Raw genomic sequence first — 20,897 nt, 5'->3', positions numbered from 1 at the left:
CCGCTGTGTGTAAACACAGCGGGCAGATCTCCATAGTGACAGGGACTAACAGATCGGAGTGTTCAGCATAGCTGGACATCTGATCTGTCCTTCTGTCACTCAGTCACCTCCCCCCCCCCACACGTCAGTAAGCACCAGGCATACATTAACCCCTCCCTCTCCAATAAAATTAACCCCTTCCCTGCCAGTGTCATTTTCACAGTAACAGTGCATATATATAGCACTGATTACTGCAGTAATGTCACTGGTACCCCCAAAAGTGTCAAAAATGTCAGTCAAGGGTCCGATCTGTCCGCCGCAATGTCGCAGTCCCGCAAAAAAAATCGCAGATCACCGCCATTACGCGTTAAAAAAAAACACCAAAAATGACAGAAATCTTTCCCTTAGTTAGTAAACGCAATAACTTTTGCGCAAACCAATCAAAATACGCTTATTGCGATTTTTTTTAGTAAACATAGGTAGCAGAAAACAAATTGGCCAAAAATTTAAAAAAAAATTGATTTTTACATTTTTTTGGGGGGGAATTTCATATAAAAAAATGTGAAAAATATTGTTATTTTTTCAAAATAAACGCTCTTTTTTTGTTTATAGCGCAAAAAGTAAAAATCGCACAGGTGATCAAATACCACCAAAAGAAAGCTCTGTTTGTGGGAAAAAAAGGACGTAAATTTTGTTTGGGTACAGCGTTGCAAGACCGCGCAATTGTCAGTTAAAGTCGCACAGCGCCGAATCGCAAAAAGTGGCCTGGACGGAAGACAGCAAAATCCTCCGGTGGTAAAGTGGTTAAGTGAAAGTATCAGTTCCTATCTCTATGCAAAATGTATACAGTTTATACTGTTTGAATGCTGTAACTGATACAATATTTCAATTAAACACTACTGATTTGTCCACAAAGTAAAGCATCCATTGGTAAACTGACCACTGAAGAGTGTGACATTTTATGAAATGTCTGTCAGGCTGTGTGCTAGTTTTGGACTATTACAAGAATATTTCACCAATAAATGACTAAAGATATCTGAACTGACCTTGAAATTACCTGACCTATAAAAATGTATTCAGTCAGCAACCTTGTGCATTTATAGGGTGAAATCTAATATCCTTATGATTTAGAGGAGGGGATGCAATATTCCACATTTGTATATTATTATGGCCATTAGATGCATACATTGTATGTTTGTGATGTACATTTACGTAGAACTTGGAGTAAACTTAATCACTAAAATCTCATAGAAGCTTTTAAACTTAAAGTGTTACTAAAGGCATTTTTTACATTAATTACATTACAGCAGTAAATCACTAAAAAAATAAAGAAAAACCCTGCCAGACAACGACATTATGAAATACTTATATTAGAATAAAGGAAAAAAAGGACATCAATTTTATTTCAGTACAGCATCGCACGACCATGCAATTGTCAGTTAAAGTAACGCAGTGCAGTATCACAATAAAATGGCCTGATCATTAAGGGGGTAAAACCTTGTGGTTCAGAAGTGGTAAAATAAATCCAGGTGATCCAGCCAAGAAGATTCTTGTTTAGGTACTTCCTGTTATAGGGTGACAACTGTCTCCCAATTGCTCTTCTATGTTGTCAAACTGTCACATATGTCCCTGGTGTTAGTTGCAAGCAGCTGTGCCAATGACACATATTGTAGTGCATAAACATGGTCCACCATCATCACTATCAGGAAGTTGGCCCACAGCAATAATGTGCTGTCAATGCTAGAAGAACGCAAGTAAACAGGAAATGGATAAAAGAGGCTAGAAGAGGTCAGCAACATTAAATAAGGCCCCTTTCACACTCATATGTTTTTCCTGCATCTTTACCTTGCAAGAAAAAGACAGGAAAATGTTTCCCTTTAAATACTATGGGACTTTTCACACCACTGTGCTGTGGACGTGGTGGGTTTTGAAAAGTCCTGCATGCTGCATTTTTGATGTGGTTTTGAAAACAGCTTAAAAAACGCAACTTCCTATTCAAATGAATCAAAATCGTGGCAAACTCGTGGTAAAAAGCACCGTATTTTACATTTTTAGGTCACATATCCAATTTTCACAGGTTCAAGCAACCCAAAAACGTACAGGAAACACATCTAAAACACAGCAAAGTAGCGGTAAAAACCCATTTGCGTTTTTACTGCGATTTTGCTGCAGAGCATGTGAAAGCGCCCTAAGATGGAAGATGGAAAAAAACAGGCAAAAAATGAATTTGTAGAAAAATATGGCAATTGTTCATGATACACACTGTACAGACCAAACTGTCCAGGTAGGGATTACATCTACTTAAAATAATTATGATTTTTGTATTATCTTTAAAAATGTAAAATTTACTATGGCAGCTTCTGGTTGACAAATCACATGGAGCTATGATCATTCTCCTGCAGGATATGTAACATTTTCCTTAGAAAAAGGAGCATAAAGTGCTTGACAAAGAAAGCAAAGCAAGGAGTTGTTGCCTTACTTTGCCTTGCAATAACGGCGCTTGTAATATCTAAATGAGCATTAAAATGACTAAAAGCTGAATAAACTGGAAACAGCAGCGACTAATTTGACAGAAATTTGCTATTTATACTTACATTACAGGCCTACTAATTGAAGCGCTGACATTAGGAAGGAGCAGGAGTCTATTTTAGACAATATGCTGAATAAGACACAACTTATATTGATCACATATATCAAATTTACTGCGTTAATGCAGGATGCATTCTAATGGCCACTAAGGCCAAGCAGCCTTTTTCTGCATTATTCCTTTTCCAAATGAGGATGGAGATTCAATGAATTTTCATTTGTTTCTTGCCATTTTTATTTTTTTATTTTATGCAAATTGTAAGGCTCAGTTTGCTAAGAAATAAACAGAACAGGATGAATAAAGGTAAGCATAATGTTTTTATAAGGGTATTAAATTGCCATAAGGTCATTAGGATTATCTATTCCTCTATCAGCCTTTTTGTAAAGGGGCATTAAATGTAGAGCTCAATTTGCTTTAGGATTTGTTCACACCAGACTGTGTTGCAGCACAGGATAATCTCCTTCTTCTGAAAAAAAATCAATATTAATTAATGGACCTTTTTCACATCTGATGCAATTCACTAATGGGCATTAGGGGAATTGTGCCTCCAGTGTTTTGGCCTGTGGACTTTCACTTTACCACCTAGGGAAACCAAACGGAGTTTCACAACATGCCTAAAATGGAGCTGAAACACATGCAAAAATGTCTAAACCTCCGTGGCATACAATGTGACTACAGCCTGTAAGGAAATCTAAAACCCAACCGGATGACATTTAGTTTGCTAAAGCACTGCATATTATAGACAATAGACATAGCTTATTTTCATAAATTACTGTTTTACCTTTAATCATTCTTTTTTTGGCGTCTCAGTACAGCTGTCTTCCTACAGCCTTTTCCAGTTTTTTTTTTTATTTATTTATTTTATTTATATTTATATATTTATTATATTTTATTTAATTTTTTATGATAGTTGTATAGACCATGGGGAAGGAATTCAATTTATACACCAAAGCCAAAAGGAACAACACTAATGGATGAAAAGAACATCCCAGTGCCAAGGACCAATAGGCAGTGTAACTGGTTTCCCACCTACAGGGGAATAGTTTAGCATGGGTAATTCTATTGGTCTTTGGCAAGAGGGTAGAGGAAAAATTTTAGGGAAAAAAATAAAGGAGAGGGGGGGGAGAAAGAGTAGAAGAGGCAGAAAAGGAGAATGCAACAAAAAAAAAAAAGAAGGGAAGACCGGGGAAAGAATAAAGCCTCTGTCCATTCATGTGATAACAGACCTGTCTATGAATATCATTACACAAGTCAGATAAATTATGACTATTACATTTTCAGTTTTGTACAAAAAAAACTCAGGATAAAACTATGCATAGACATTTGAGGGCGGTTGGATGTGCAAATGCAAATTGATCCCCCCTCAAGCATCTATCCCCGTCAGCTACCTCCTATAATGAATGTTCACACCAAGAGGCCATTTATGCTTAGGTCAATGGCACCTCAGCACCATCTTGTCAGGGGGGAAAACAATCAAGATGATCATGGGGAATAGCAATCAGACAGCTTAATAAATCTCACTGATTGCTATTCCTCAACATTAAGTCTCAGTGTTGTCTGTAGGTAGCTGAAAGACAGTAGATCATCACCTATTCTGGCCAAAAATGGTCAAAGACTTATATTATGTGTACCAGATAATGATGCTGAATCCAGAGTTGGTTTTGGTTCTCATGGTGAGGATAAGTTATTACAAAAGAGTAAAATGACTAAGGATGGCCATACATTATATCATTTTCTTGTACAATTTTTCTTTAGATTTACCAAAACTATATAATACGAGGTCAAACCTAAACACTTTTAATTTGTATACAAGCAGTAATTGAAATGATTAAAATGCACTATTTAATTGAAGGTAAATCTAAACAAAATCGAACAAAAAAATTGTATAATATATGGCCAGCCTACAGCTGGGTTCACACCAATGCAGAGTGGGAACCACAGCGATTCCTGTGCGGGTTCCCTGTATCGCATTAGAATCGCAGGCAATTCACACTGTGCTCTGCTAACCTCTGTCAATATAAAGTTAATGATACCCCCTAATCGGTTCGCAGAACACAGTGTGAACTGTGGAATTGGATAGAATCGGATCGCATGGGTCTGAACATCCATGCAATCCAATTCCAGCACAGAAAAAAAAGGGTTTTGCTCCTTTTTAGTCCGCCTCCAGTGCAAATTAAATTTGCACCGCACTGAATTCACATGTCATTTTTACAGGAATCCAGTGCTATTCCTGTACAAATAAAAAGGGACAAAGATACCTGTGCTCAGAATTACATCAAGATAGCATAGGCAGCCAGCTCAATAGGTAGATTACAAACCCATACACTGATAGTAATAAAATAGGAGCAGCACCAAAATTAAATACATATATAAAAAATATGCAAATATACAAAAAACAGTATAGACAAAAGTCCCAAAGTCTTAGATGGAGTTGACAAAGGAGAGGGAGGAAACCAATCCAGATCATCCAATCACCAGTGTGTAGTGGGGAAAACATATGATCACCCAAATCTTCTTACCAGAGAGTTTGACTCTCCTGTTAGAGAGTGGTCAAAAAGCTCGCCAGAGCATTCCAGAAGAACTTGACATAAAGGATCCCTCAGAGTTCCTCCGGTCTGTGATGACACCCAAACTCTCCACTCACAGGACAATGCAGAAGGACAACACCAGCCTGAACCACTTAGAAAGCTCCAACCAGAAAGGTAATACCTGAGGAGGACAAAAGCAGGCCAATGGTGTAGTACGTAAAATCAAGCAACTTTATTAAAAAAGTAATGCACTTACATGGATGTAGATTCAAACAACATGTGAATCAAAACCGCGGTATAAAGGCGGACCGGGGCACTCTGATGTGCAGCACGCTCTATTTATACCACGGTTTTTATCCACATGTTGTTTGAATCTACATCCATGTAAGTGCAATACTTTTTTAATAAAGTTGCTTTACGTACTACACCATTGGCCTGCTTTTGTCCTCCTGAGGTATTACCTTTCTGGTTGGAGCTTTCTAAGTGGTTCAGGCTGGTGTTGTCCTTCTGCATTGTCCTGTGAGTGGAGAATTTGGGTGTCATCACAGATCGGAGGAACTCTGAGGGATCCTTTATGTCAAGTTCTTCTGGAATGCTCTTCAGGAGGGTCAAACTCTCTGGTAAGCAGATTTGACTATCACTTTTGGGTGATCATACGTTTTCCCCACTACACACTGGTGATTGGATGATCTGGACTGGTTTCCTCCCTCTCCTCCGTCAACTCCATCTAAGACTTTGGGACTTTTGTCTATACTGTTTTTTGTATATTTGCATATTTTTTATATATGTATTTAATTTTGGCGCTGCTCCCATTTTATTACTATTCCTGTACAAATGACATGCAATGAGGTACATCACATCAGTGTGATCCCAGCCTCAAGCTATGAAGCTCTTTAACATGAAGGGGACTTGGGTGAATAGAAGAGCATAGGGGGAAAAAAAACAAAAGTGCTATACAAGTTCAGGAGTAAAAGATTATTTAGGTCCCCAGAGAAGTCCAAAGGTAACAAGCCAATGGGGTTAATTTACTAAAGATAAATAGTCTGTGCACTGCAAGTGCAATTGCTCTAGTTGAGGGGAATATGCAAGGAAAATAAAAAACTGCATTTTTGCTTGCACATGATTGGATGTTAGAAATCAGCAGAACTTTCCTCATTTCAGAGCTTCCCCTCAGATCTAGAGCAAATGCACCTGCAGTGTACTTCTAGTGCAGAATACATTTTCCTTTAGTAAATCAACTTCAATGTGTTTTCGGAGGCTGTAACGTTCCCTTTTCATTAAGGCTTAAAGTGGAGTTCCAGCTTGGGAAAAAAATAAATAAAAGTCAGCAGCTACAAATACTGTATCTGCTGACTTTTAATATATAGAAACATACCTGTCCAGGGAGTCTGCAATGTCAGCACCTCAGCCGATTTTTGGATTGTTTGACCATTTGTTCTAAGGCAAACCAGCAGTGAAGCCTTTCCCTACTGCACATGCATGAAGCGCGCTGCGCATTCTGATTGGCTCTGCAGCAGGGGAAGGAGGGGGCTGAACTTCTGAGGGACAGTGCCGTGGCACTGTCTCCCGGAAGTGGGGAAGGGTACCTGTCAAAAACAGGTACCTGTTCCCCCTTCCCCCTGAAAGGTGCCAAATGAGCAGAAGTTCCACTTTTGGGTGGAACTCCGCTTTAAGTGCTGGTTTGAATATTGCAATGGAATCACATGGGTTAAAAGAAAAATGATATAATTTGGGAGTTGGCTGCTTTAATCCTCCTTTAATCTCCTCCAAAAATGTTTCAAACCTGGCTGAAGGAACCTTTGAATAATTACATTTTTTAATAACTAAAGTTTTTTAATATCTTCCTAATGGTAAAATAGATCTTAAATAACTGATGAAATGTAATTTTTCCTAACCTGCAAAATAATAAACCACAAAACCAGCTACTCCCACTGCAATAACCTCCTAAAATCAGATAATCCTGAAACATCTCAGTTTTGCTGACAGTCAGAGTCTGCTGAGGAGCCATCGTGTCCAGGTACACTGTCATGTTTCTGTTAAATGTCCTCTAATCTCAGATATAGGCTCCTGAGCATATACTCAAGGCAAAGAACAGATAATAAAGGCAGACCACTCATTCCAAAATTGCTTGTGCTCTTCCTGCTGTGTGCTTTGTCATTTTTTCCTATCAAGTACCTGCTATTCACGGGAAGGCCAAAAAAAAAAAAAACTGTAAAGCCCTTGTGTAGCCATTGATAAGAATCTATAATATTAAGCTTTCATATGATAATGGAAAATGATGCCCCTCTTTGAAAAATTGCTGACTGGTAATGAAATTCCTAATCAGATTGCTGTTGCTAAGAAGCGGGAGGCGGCAAAGCAAGAGATGCAGGAGACGAGCGTCCCTTCAACAAATTTACTAAGGCTGACAAGATGACAAAAAATAGGAAAACGTACAGAACATAAATTTCCAGCATGGCTTGTGAGCTGTTTTCCTTTGAAAGGCAGAAGAGGAAGGAATGTAGCAGTTTAATAAAAAAAAGTGTGCCACCTGAGGCATTTTCATTAAGGGCTTTTCTCTTACCCTAACCATAATGTTGCTCGTATTTCCCTCGCATAATTATTTGGAAAACAAGCATTACCTTTTCAGCAGAGATCAATATTGTGTGTGAAGACATGGAGGGAGATGATTAGGAGCCTTCATATTTATTGTCTCAAAATTTTCTTGATGTAACACATTATGTAGTGGCTCCACAGCAAGGGTACTTGTGGTGGCAAGAGATACATAGAAGACACAGCCCAAATTAAAAAAAAAAAACATTTGTCTCTTTACCCCTAAGGGTACCCAATGGAACTCAACCTGAAAAATTCATTTTTTCGACCAAGTCTTAAAAATTGAACTTCAAGCAAGTATTGCACATAGATGAAATACATAAGGGAGCTGTTTCACTTGTCAAAGCATTTGCATTTCTGCCCAGCTAGGTGGATGGAACCACATCCGGTTAGGAAATGCAGTGATGCCCCTGTATACCCTCTACCTGTTGACAGAGATGTATAGTAACTAAGTAAAACTACTTCACTACTGTACTTAAGTACCGAAAGGCGGTATCTGTACTTCCCTGGAGTAGAATTTTTTTCTCCTACTTCCACTTTTACTTCACTACATTTTTTCGATGATTTCAATACTTCTACTCCGATATTTTTTTTTGTGCTGCATAGTTACTCGTTACAATTATAAAAATTACCACTGCCAGAACAGTAGATGGCAGGTTTCATGAAGTTCAAAAAAATGTGTATAATGTCATGTGTAAATCAGCGCATACGAAAATAAATGCTACTGTATGTATAAATAAAATGGTCTACATATCTGCTGTTAAGGGGAAAGAGAACTTCCCCCAACCAAGGAGAGTCACAAGCGTACATAGACCTTTTTTCTGGTAAGAGGCTGATTTTGCTTTTTTCACTGGAAGTTGTGAGCACAGGTTTTGCAGTTTTGTTTCACTTGTGATTGTCCTTTAGATTAATCATTTGAAATAATAAAAAACAATATGATGTTCAAACTTTTGACTTCTTTCTTTAATAACTACATAACACAGTACTTGTACGTTTACTTTCAGTACTTGAGTAGCAAAATTTGAAAAAAAAACTACTTGCAATACTTAAGTACAAAAAATGTTGAATACTTTAGTACTTCTACTCAAGTCACTTTTTGATAGAGCACTTCCACTTATACTCAAATCATTTTTGATCGAGCACTTGTACTTTTACTCAAGTATGGGTTTCGAGTACTTTATACAAGTGTGCCTGTTGATGAAAGAGCAGCCATGGACTGTTGAGGTGTGTAATGTCCTCCTACCAGCATGTGAAACACACTTGATTGTCTCCCAGGCCTTACCATGCCTCTTCCAGTCTGAGTGCTGTTGTATAGGGGATTGTAAGAGCAATCCCCCATGCAGCATGTCCAGAGGAGCAAAGGTAGGATAGGATATTGGATAGGATATTGTTTACATATTCAAGGGACTCTTTTCATTTTATTTCTGCTATAAAACACAGCCAATTAAATTTTTTTTTAATTTAATTTTTTCACCAATTTAGGCCAAAATGTATTCTGCTACATATTTTTGGTAAATACAAATCCCAATAAGTGTACATTGATTGGTTTGCGCAAAAGTTATAGCGTCTGCAAACGATGCAATATTTTATAGCATTTTTATTTTTTTATTTTACTAGTAATGGCGGCGATCAGCAATTTTTATCAGGACTGCGACATTTGCGGTGGACAAATCGGACATCTTATTGACACTTTTGATACTTTTTGGGGACCAGTGACATTATTACAGTGATCAGTGCTAAAACAAATTGTCACTGCACTTGTTTACATAGGTAGATCGTCATTCTGCCTCTCCCGGGGATGATTGCGGGTGGCCCGGGGACATCAGATTTGCCGGACCCATTGATTGACATCCCCACTAGCCAATCACAGCGCCATTGCGCCTCCGGCGGCGCTATTGGTACGTCAGTTTGTGCAATAGAGCTACACTGCCGCAGTAAAAAAACGGCGGGCGGTCGGCAAGTGGTTAAGGTAGGTTAAATTTATACTTTTACAGTGACATTAGTTTTATTATATTTTCTAAAATTTCTTCACGCTGTCCTTGTTCTTACTTTTCATTGGGGGTTGCTAGTTAACTTCCTTAAAAAAAAGGTGCCGCTCCCCAGGGACCTTTGATCTTTTTCTTGTTGTCCAGGTAGATATTCACCTCTCAACGTTTGCCTACCCCTCCTTTTGAGCATGTGAACTGAATGTTTTTATAAAACAATATCAAAGACCATACCACAATAAAGAGCTCAGAAATTGCTTCTGCATCCAGCACCAAGCAAAGACTTGCAAACAAAATGGAAACCATCAACTGGTTGCAAGGGGGGCAGGGGCCTATTAGAATTCCAAATGAACCCCACAGATATACAATATATCCCTAAGGCCATCTGCTTTGATCCATATTGTTTTTTTAAAAACATTCTTATAACGATGGTGTGAATAAACCTAATCATGGGTTGTGTTTACCCCATGACCCTTCTCATGGGTTGTATTTACCCCATTAACCATAACCCTTCTTATGGGCTCATACATCTCATAAGCTGGTCATACATTTACAATTTTCTTTAGATTTACCTCCAACTATGTAGTACAAGGGCCTGACTGATTGCATACAAAATTGAAAGTGTTTAGGTGTGACCCCCATATTATATGGTTTTGGTAAATCTAAAGGAAGGTTGTAGAAGAAAATTGTATAATGTATGGCCAGTCTTACAGTACTGGCTCATATGTAATTCAGTCCAAGAGAAAACAGTCACAAACTACTATATGTTGCTGGTTGTAAAGTATATATACATGCTGGCAATTATAAAGCAACCAGAAACAATGCAAAATGTAAGCACAATTAGTAAAATCCTGTAACTAGCTTTAAAGTGTTAATGTAATTTAAAAAGTCATTTTCAATTATTTTTTAAAACCTGCAGTTTCATTAAAAGAACCTCCTGTGATCTTGCCATGAAAGTACTTGGTAAAGCACTCAAAGGCTGGCAATGTTTTCTTCCTGCCTCCCCTAGTGTTCTCATACATTTTCACAGCCACATTGGCTTTCAGTGGGGACAACAAGTGGCCATATCAGCCCATATTACACAGGCATGGTTCACTGTTGTCACCATCAGAAAAGCTGCTCTGAAAAAATGTCATGCAGTTATTATGCATGTATAGAGGAAATGGCTACAAAGAAGCTGCAGGAGATTAGCAGCACTGGGATTTAACAAAAGATTAAAAAAAGTGTGAAAGTGGATATTTTTTTTTATGGAAAACTCAATGTAAATGATGCTATGGAACTCTGTACAACCAATCAGCAAAACACTATGCAGTACAATGGGATACAGTAATCAGCTTATCCCCAGTAATAAAGGTTTCAATAGGCTGCAGACCTTTTTTTCTGCTTTTCTAAATGTCGTGCACACATCTTTCTATTTAAATGTGCCATTTCAACTGCTGGCTATAAATATTTCATCAACTTGTATGGAGATTTTAATCTCAGCAAGCGACCATAGAATAAGTGTAATATGAAATTGCAGATAGGTCATATTTATATAAAATGTGAAAAAATATAAAAAGAAAACATGAAACACAACAGAAGTATAATAGTTCTCTATCTACTAGAAGGTCAGTCCATTGGAAACTGATATTGTATATCAAGTTTTATATGCCAATAAGCTGAATCATCTACTCGGTGGGTGAGATCTTTGTACTAAATCCTCACTCTGTTCTTCTGCTACAATCGGGGGGGTTTGTTGAATAGTTCACCTACATTATATTACCAAGAATGCAGAAAAGGAATGAGACTCCAGGACTTCAGACTGTAATTTTGGTGGGCTCCTTCAGAGGTAAAAGTTGCGTGATTCATTTGCATTTATCTAACGTCTTATATTTAGATAGGCTGACCCTTTTGCATGTATATTTAAGTGTTAAAGCTGAATTCCCTAGAGTTCCCATTGACCATCACTTACTCCAGTGGTCCTTAACTCCGGTCCCCGGGGCCCACTAACAGGCCAGGTTTGCAAGATAACATTTGCTGCTCAGTGATTGCAGTATTCTAGTCTGCATCTCCCCAAGGTAATACTTAAAATCTGGCCTGTTAGTGGGCCCTGAGGACCGGAGTTGAGGACCACTGCCTTACTCCCCAAGCAGTCGGAACTCAAATCTTCTCTCTAACGCTCTGGCTTGTGGGCTATATTCTCTGCATTGTACTTTAGGACATCACACTGCCTGCAACCATCAGAGTGTCAGGGAGAAGAGGCTACGGGAGTCAATCTTACAGTATGGAGAGAGCCTGCTGGGACAGGTTATCAGGTAAGTAAAAGTCCTTGTTACAGGTAACCCTAAGCATAAACTAGCATCTAACCCTTGCAGTATGGGGGTGGGAAAGCCCAGCTCCAATGGGAAATCTTTTTCTCCTTGGACTTCAACGTTAAGCTGGTTGGTTTTCCTCATTTGGAAAACATATGTGTATTCCTTCTTATACCACAAGCATTTTGGATAAATAGGGAATGCTCATTCATATTTTCCTTTTTGCCATCCTTGTCCTATCAGGGAGATTTCCCTTCACTCCCTTTCCTTTAGAGCAAACAGTCTCTCCAAAGTGAGAGAAATATCCTCTTAGGCAGGTGTCAACCAATCAATTATCCCCAAGGCAAGATTTATTTTCTCTCTGTACTGTGACAACTCTAAATTTTGGACTTTCCCTCGATTTCAAGTACTGGTGACAGTGGTCATGGGGACAAATGGAACAAGTGAATCTACCCAGTGGGGTTCTAACACTTCCCTACGCTATCCGAAACTGTAAAAGGGTCATGCTGATTTTCTCTTATAGATGGAATCAGCAATTAGCGCTTTGAAAACTCTAGCGTTAAGCACTCACCTTGACTTGCTGCATTTTTTTAGTAATATGTAATTAAATGAAAAGCCCAGCAGGGAGAGAGAGACTCCTTTAATGGCCATGGGCATCCCTGCATATAGATCTTCCTGAGAGATTAAGTGCAGAGGATCTTCAAATTGTTCTTGGGGGAAACTTACAACTTATGTTGTATTCTTCTGCACTACTAATGGAATATTTTCAAATAATTGGTTTTAAATCTATATCAATAAAAATGGAATTCAGTGTCAGCAAGTTAAGTGTATTGATTGCCGATAAGAGTGCTTTGGAAAATATTGCAGTTCACATCAGTTGTCTATCATGGACAAAATGAAAATAATTCATCATTATGCAGTCAATGGATTGATTTTATATAATATATACTTTCCAAGGCAAGCTTTCATTGTTGGTAATAGACTAATTACTTCCATTAGCAAAACACTCATAATGCAACAGACTATCCTTACTTTCTTTCAATTGTGTGCTTTTCATGTCAAATGGAGATAATTATGCAGGCTCGTTCGAGGGGGGAGGAAGATATTTTTATAGCATCACCTACTATGCAATCTGTCATTTTGTGTTCGTTGAACAGACATATTCTTGAAACAAGGTCAGCTATAAAATACACAATATGGAGATGATGTTTAACCACTGCATACAATGGGTGTACAGGCGTTTTGTTTAGCAATCAGATTACATCTGTTATATTCTAGCCTGCACTAAGAAATGACAGCTGGGATCTGATTGGTTGCTAGCTGCAATTCACCCACTTCCACTTTATCCTGTTCTATCAGTCTGTAAGTGATTGTAAAGGCTCAGTTTTTTTTCTTTAAAAATAACAAACATGTTATACTTACCTCCTCTGTGCAGGTGGTTTTGCACAGTGCAGCCCAGGTCCACTTCTCGGGTCCCTCACTGGTTCTCCTTGCCTCTCCCTCCTGTCAAGTGCCCCCACAGCAAGCAGTTTGGTATGGGGGCAACCGAGCCAAGCTGCAGCTCTGTGTGTCTATTCAGACACAGAGCTGCAGTTTGGCCCTGCCCCCTCTCTCTCCTAATTGGCTTACTGACTTTAACTGACAGCAGCAGGAGTCAATGACACCGCTGCTGTGTCTCAGCCAATCAGGAGGGAGAGTCTTGGCCAAGGCACTCATGCACATCACTTGACCAAGATGAGACTCAGGTAAGTGTTAGGGGGGCTAAGAATGCATAGAATGTATTAAGATAAAAAACCTTGTGCCTTTACAATCCTTTTAATGTATTTTTGGCTGACATATCTCTCAACAAATTTGCAATCAGCCTTCACTGCTCTCATCTGTGAATTGGTTGCAACAATTTTAATTTTTAAAACCCTCACAACTTCTTTAGTATCTTTCCTCTCACTTCCTGGTCTCACAAAGCTTTGCTGAGGCAGTGGGAGCTAGTGGCTCCTGCTGCTGTCAATCAAAGCCAGTGATGAGGTATTGGGGGGCAGGGCTGAGCTGTGTTGTCTGTGTCTATGGACACATAATCAAGCCTGCAGGTGTGCCACATTAGGATTTAGCTTCCTATAGTGGCACATCGAGAAGAGGAGGTTTGGATCTGCTCTGTGCAATTCTATTGCACAAAGCAGGTAAGTATAGACCTGTTTTTTTATTTTTTTATTTTTTTTTTATTTTTTTCAGTTTATAATCTCTTTAATGCCCAGGGCCATTAGGAAGAGCTCCCAATCATGCACCAGTGTGATTGGCTACACAGTCCTAAAGGCATCAGCTGGCCCTCCTACAGGCTCCCGATTGTTGGTAAGTAACTGTGTGCTGTCGGTGATAGCTCAATCACAGTTCTTGGGGTGTCGATAGAACGAAAAAGACAGCAATGTAAATATGACATGGCTCGGCTTTAAAGTAGAACTGTAATTGAAAAAAAAATGGTGAACAGGCAGATTTTTTTAATGCAGATGAAATATATGTATGCTCAGACAATCGGTACCTGGAAGAAGACTGAAGATGTCAGTGACCGGTGAGTGAGCTCTAGAAAACTTAAGCACTGGAGTGGGTAATAGAGTCCCAGATAGCAAGCAATTATGTTGCAAGTTTGAAAATTACTTGCTAAGCTATTGCTAGACTTGCCTGGCTTCACAAATGTGTTGCTCAATTGTAGCAAGTCCGCATTGCATGACTCCAGATCAACTTTCTTTGCAAATATTCTACAAGTCTGCTGCAAGTTCTGGTTCAGTTATGTTGTGCAATAGTCATCCCACCACAGGGGTCACCGTGGCTGAATATTCATGCTGTAGACTTTCAGAGCTCTTGCTGTAGACTCACCACTGCAACGTTGCTCTTGCTAGGGACTTGCCATGCAAATATGCTACAAATTGGAAAAGTGTCAACTAGAACTTGTGCCTCAAGTGCTCTGCAAGTGTACAACTTGCAAGTGAAAATGTGCAGCAAGTAAAAGACTTACATTTCAAAACTACCACAAATTTGTGGCAAGTTATCCATGCTATCTGGGGTAAAGTTCCACTTTAAGGCCCACCTGCCCTGATGGTACATATATGCGTACTGCTGTTCTAAAAGGCTTAAAGTGAATATATGCTTTGCCAACACATTGAAAAAGTAAAGGTTTGATTTAATGTAGCTTCCCCCAGCAGCATATTCTTACCATCCTTCCACTTCTCTGCTGCACTATTCTCCCAGCAGGAACTAAAGAAATCTCATTGTAAGCTACAATATTGATGTAAAAAGAAAAGTGCGCTGGTCTGTGATATGCTGCTCCCAGATGAAAAATAGTACGTGATAAATAATGAGTGGTGCGCTATATCAATAAATTGTGTGTATATTCCAAACCTCCTTTCTCTGAAGATAGCCAATCGGCGGAAATGCGCCAGGCAGGAGGCGTGCCGTCACCACGTCGCTTAGGATCCGAGCTGCAGCCGGACCCAGGCAATATTTAGGAATCCCTTAACGCTTTGTAATCCCTATGTGAAGTCTATTCCTCATACATGTAAGTGCAATCTTGTATTTTAATAAAGTAATATCAAGGGTAATGCACCATGGGCAGTTATTCTTTTACATGTAATGCTGGAGTGAAACGATCCTCCTAATCACCTATAACAAGTGGCCATGAGCACTGTCTGGACATAGAAATCTACCCGACTGTGAACAGTAGAGTGGTATATGACTTCTACATCCATTGTGGCTGCCAGCATCGGTTGGATCTGAGAGCAGTGAGCAGTGCATGATATCCCTATTTATCTGGTAAGAGGCCTGACGGGCTCTTGTGAATGCACGGTGGGGAGCACTTCGTTTGGTTTGAGCACCAGGATTGTCTATTTTCACCATAGAAAAGCACTTATTCTATTCCGTCCGGTAAGGAGGAATTCCAGCAGGTGGAGGGAATTTCAAGTCACCAATTTGAATTAACTATCACCTGTCACCAATACACCACTGTCGGTGGTCCTACTATTGACACGGTTGTGTCTTGGGACTTTTTACACCATATACATTTCTGCACCAATATATTTTGTTTATATTTGAGGTTGTATTTATTCATTGATTGTTATTGTTTGGAATATACACACAATTTATTGATATAGCGCACCACTCATTATTTATCAAGCTACAATATTAGTCTCTTGAATTGTAGCTTATACAGGGCTTTGGACAACAGTCCTGATTGGCTCTGTGCTGTCACATGTTTCTCCATACCTTAAAGTACTGGGAATTTCCTTTGGCTCTCAGGGCTGAATAAAAGGGACGAATGAAGTAAAGATAAGTTGAAGAGGTAGTGATATTAAAGCAAACCTGTTGCTTTGCCCTGAATGAGACTAGTGGTTTACATAAGAAAGATAGGGATATTTGAATGTTTTTACTGCCTTTTCAGCTCACATAAAGCGACAAGGAAACTGCATTTATGGCAAGGTCAGCAAGTATTTTCTAGACAGAAATCTAATTTAAGAAATGTTTAGAAATGTTTTAAGTAAATCAAAACCCCCCAGTATTGACTGGGAAATGTTCCCCAAACTTCTGAAATATATTATGTCATAAACATCAAAACAAAAACTCAAATATAAGAAGTATGGTTTATATCAGTGAAGAGAATATCACCGTGGACAGAAACTACAAGTTTGTTTGCCTAAAATCTGTTAAAGGTAGAAAACCCTGTTTTGTATCAGAACAAAAACTGCAAAATGACATTCTACATGGATAGCTCAACAAGATTCATTAGCACAATAAAATGTGCTAAAACACATTAAAAATAAATTAGACCTCCAAAAATGTGAAACTTGGAAAAAAAATTGGAGCGTCGAGCTTCACGCCATATGCATTGAAATGAACTGTAATAAAAGCCTAATTGTGTTGTATTTAAATGAGTCTCACCATCTGTGTAGACTTCTTTTCGGAGATGTCCTTGTTGGTGTTTCTGTTTTTTGGCCGGGCGACTTTTCTGTATAACAGCAGTGCTCATGTTACTATCTGTAGACACGGGACTGGTGGGCCTCTGACAGTGAGCTGGATGGAAATGTCTACGGCCTGAGAAAGGAGAAGGTGAGGTGGTAAACATGCTATGCTTCCCTCTTTGTACAGCTTTAATATTTGTATTTTTTAAACTCTGAATAATGAATCTGCAAACAAGACCAGGATAACAGTTCTGATTAAGGCTAAGTTCACATGGCTCTTATATGCAGATAAGACTCCTGCTCTCACTGTGATAGCAGTGGTCTCTCTGCAGCAGTCTGAGATGCTCCCAATGATTACGGTTCTGATTAAGGCTAAGTTTACATGGCTCTTATATGCAGATAAGACCCCTGCTCTCACTGTGATAGCAGTGGTCTCTCTGCAACAGTCTGAGATGTCCCCAATGATTACAGTTCTGATTAAGGCTAAGTTCACATGGCTCTTATATGCAGATAAGACTCCTGCTCTCACTGTGATAGCAGTGGTCTCTCTGTAGCAGTCTGAGATGCCCCCAATGATTACGGTTCTGATTAAGGCTAAGTTCACATGGCTCTTATATGCAGATAAGACTCCTGCTTTCACTGTGATAGCAGTGGTCTCTCTGCAGCAGTCTGAGATGCCCCCAATGATTCACAGCTATAGTCCCATAATCAACAAGGGAATGTTAACTGGAGAAATCATATGTGGACGCAGCTGCTCTCACAAAGATCTTATCTAGAGACTGCGACATGGGGAGATGTAGTGCTTTCACTGGAGTTGATTTCCAGACAACATGAAGGAGACATTCCCAACAAATCATTGATCTCTATCAAACTTGGATGTTGAGCAATACATTAGGACCATTGTTGGCAGGCTTTATTCTGCTTTGGAACTGCATCTCTCCTCATACAAATCCATGTGAATGAAAAGTAGATGAAGCCGGTGAAATGTAGGTCAACTGCACTTGCAATAAAAAATTATTTCAGGAGCATCCTAAGCTGAGGCCAAAAGAACACTACATTTGCCCAACAATGCATTTCCTAACTGGCCCTAAGTCAGATAATCTACCAGTTGGTTGCATGTTTCAAATGACAGCTATCATTCATATAAAAATGAGTATATATGCAAAAAAAGAAAAAAAAACACACCTCCCACTGCTTCATGCATTTGGTGTCTTGCTACTTTTAGTCCAGCATATTCTGCAGCAGCTGCCACAGCCTGTGCAAAATCAGCATCTGTAAAAAATGAACCGTCAGATGAACTGACGCTAGAACGTCCACTGGAGACATTATCTTCCTCAGAAGCAGAGCCCCATCCATTGATCATAGAACCAGTTACAGAGCTTTCTAAGTCTCCAATGCTGGAGGCAGGAGTCTGCTCCAAGCCACGTAATAGAAGTCTGCGACTCTGGATCTTGCTTTCCATCTCCATGTCATCTCCTTCATCTTCTGGGACATCTGTATCCATGTCTGACACTATCGGCCCAGAAATGTACCCATAAGTATGAGGCGGAGATATTGGTCTTGGTGGTGGAGGAGGGCTTATTTGATGTCGTCTGCATGACATAAAATACAAAGCAAAATGTTAGTATATCAAACATTAAAGATGATACATAAATCTTAACTCATAACACTTTCACTAAAGGATAAGGATCTTTATTTTCAGCTTTGTAACTGTAATTATCATTCTCATGCCTTGAAAATTACTGTTACATTTTTGAAAATAAGGATTCTTATTCTGATGCATTAGCTTTGAGATCCGAACCTAAAGTGTGTGAGTATAAAGATCCATAAGGTGATGAAAGGTACTGAAACTCAGTGTAGCCAAGCAGAAGTTACCTTTCCAATTATTTGATTTCAGAAGATTTTTGATTCAAGTAGACATACTGCTGTACTTTGTATATCTTTATTGCTTGTGTCACTACACTATTTAGTGGCGTAGCCAATGGATTAGAAGTACTAACAACTATTGGGCGAATTCAGGCAGGCTTCCAGCCTTGCTCTCATAATGCCAGCTTTTAGGATGCCTCCCCCTTATCTCCTCCATCCATCAGACCACAGTTTCTCTGGACACAGACCCATAGACCACCACTTTCCATGAGAACAGTCTGGATCTTTCAAGACCCACTGCAGCTGCTATGGTTGAATTTTTAATAATTACCCAATTCTGATTTTACTAGCTAGACAGTAGGTTTTTGTATGATCTAGGTTCTAGATGTTTAATAAAGTTATTTTTCTTCAATGATTACATGTGTCAGGCTATTTGCTGGGTTTCTCACACATACAACTACATTATACATTTATACATTGAGGTTGAGCTTCAGTCTGGTTTTTATATAGTTTTCTTCCTTCAACTAACATATATTACTGAGCCTATAGCTGTGTAGTTCTTAGGCCTTACCCAGCTTTTACTTTTTAGTACACCAAGATATCATCAACATAATTTATCAGCTTAAAGAGGCTTTTATGTACACAAGTCATGTTGTATGAATTACTTATGTGTATGTGTTTATTAATGAGAACATTTTGTGTGAGGCACTATGTTCCATTTTGCACCATGGCAGAAGTTTAGCTGCCTACACCCATATTGAATGCACCCATTAGACTTCTAACAAGCATAATCTCATACACCTTATACCTGGTGCAAAAGAATATGATGGAATAACCTGTCTTTAGCAATCAACAAGATTATTTTCTAGATGTCTCCAGTTTAGGAAAGGAAATGATAAAAAGAAGCTGATTCGATGAAAGAAAATTTAGTAGTTCACACATAATATCAAACTGTGTTTTTTTTTTTTTTTTTTTTTATTGTGAGATACATGACTAATTAAAGTGGTTCTAAAGGCAGAAAGTTTTTTTACCTTAATTAATTTCTATGCATTAAGGTAAAAATCCCTGTGTTTGCAGCCCCCCAGTCCCCTCTTATACTTACCTGAGCCTGATCTCGATCCAGCGATGTGACAAGAGCAGAGGCACTCTTGGCACTCCCTCTCCTCCTCTCACTCTCTCCTCCCACTCTTAATTGCAGCATGTGAGGAGGAAGAGAGGTCGGAGTCAAGCGGCATTGGCTGTGTGTACTGCGGCATGACTGAACGAAGGTCTGCCGAATGGCTCTTGATCAGCGCTCTTAGCCAATGGCTGAGAGCGCTGACTGGAGTGTTCTGGCAGGGGGGGGGGATATCACTGTACTAACATCAGATTGTTAGTACAGCGGCTCCTCCGGAGCTGTAATTGTTTTTTTTAGTTCTGTCCTGCAGGGTTCAACAAAATAAACTTCTAGTGGGTACTAGTCTTATGCTAAGAGCTACATATTACTTTTAAATAGATGTATCCATGTTTATAGGAGCAGCTGTTGCTGGATCTAACAACATTACATCAAATTGTAAAACAAAAACCATTGCATAGTTATTACTGAATGTTGTGTTTTGAGTGTGCTCCCCTTTAATTATCTAATTATTTATCTTGTGTTATGCAAACATATATTGGAATACCCACTATATCCTTCATCTTGTATTTTATTTTGTACGATAAAGTGCAGAAAGTTCCAAATGCCGATTGTGAACATGTCAACTTTGTTACTTTGCAAAAAAAAGTCGAAATTTGCAATTCCCTCTGCATTCATTTTAGTCTTAAATGCTCAAAAATCTATTTTTGGACAAGTTAATTCATTTGATGTTTATTAAAAACATCAGCAAGGAAGTGAGGAACATATGTGAACCTCTGAGAAGCTTTTTCCTAATGAAGTAGAACTCTTAAATATTACAAGTAAAATTCTAAAAGTACATTACTTTTTATACCTACAAAACTCTGACACAAAATTAATTAAGGTGAAGTAATAGACTTACCAATAAGAGACTTGGCACAGAATACTATCATTTAATAAAGAACTATAATGCACATTCTCCTAACGTGTATGCAGAGAACTGTGAATGACACTGTTATTTTTGGCACGCTTGGAA

At 38.9% G+C, this 20,897-nt stretch overlaps 1 protein-coding gene across 5 annotated transcripts in view; it reads right to left on the bottom strand.

The window, feature by feature from the left end:
• Positions 1-20,897, bottom strand: part of ROBO1 (roundabout guidance receptor 1) — a gene marked incomplete at its 5' end in the record, with an annotated part of 1,547,889 nt that overhangs the window by 7,491 nt on the left and 1,519,501 nt on the right. For all 5 annotated transcript variants that reach the window (XM_082246143.1, XM_082246142.1, XM_082246140.1 and 2 more), the window contains 2 exons: positions 16,883-17,035; positions 18,088-18,494. In XM_082246143.1, the coding sequence (XP_082102269.1) occupies positions 16,883-17,035; positions 18,088-18,494 (560 nt within the window). The remainder of the gene's footprint in view (positions 1-16,882; positions 17,036-18,087; positions 18,495-20,897) is intronic.

The sequence above is a fragment of the Pelophylax lessonae genome, assembly GCF_965119305.1.
Source record: "Pelophylax lessonae genome assembly, chromosome: 2".
Taxonomy (NCBI): Eukaryota; Metazoa; Chordata; class Amphibia; order Anura; family Ranidae; genus Pelophylax; species Pelophylax lessonae.
Note: the sequence above shows the minus strand (reverse complement) of the source record. Positions and strands in the feature narration are given on the sequence as shown.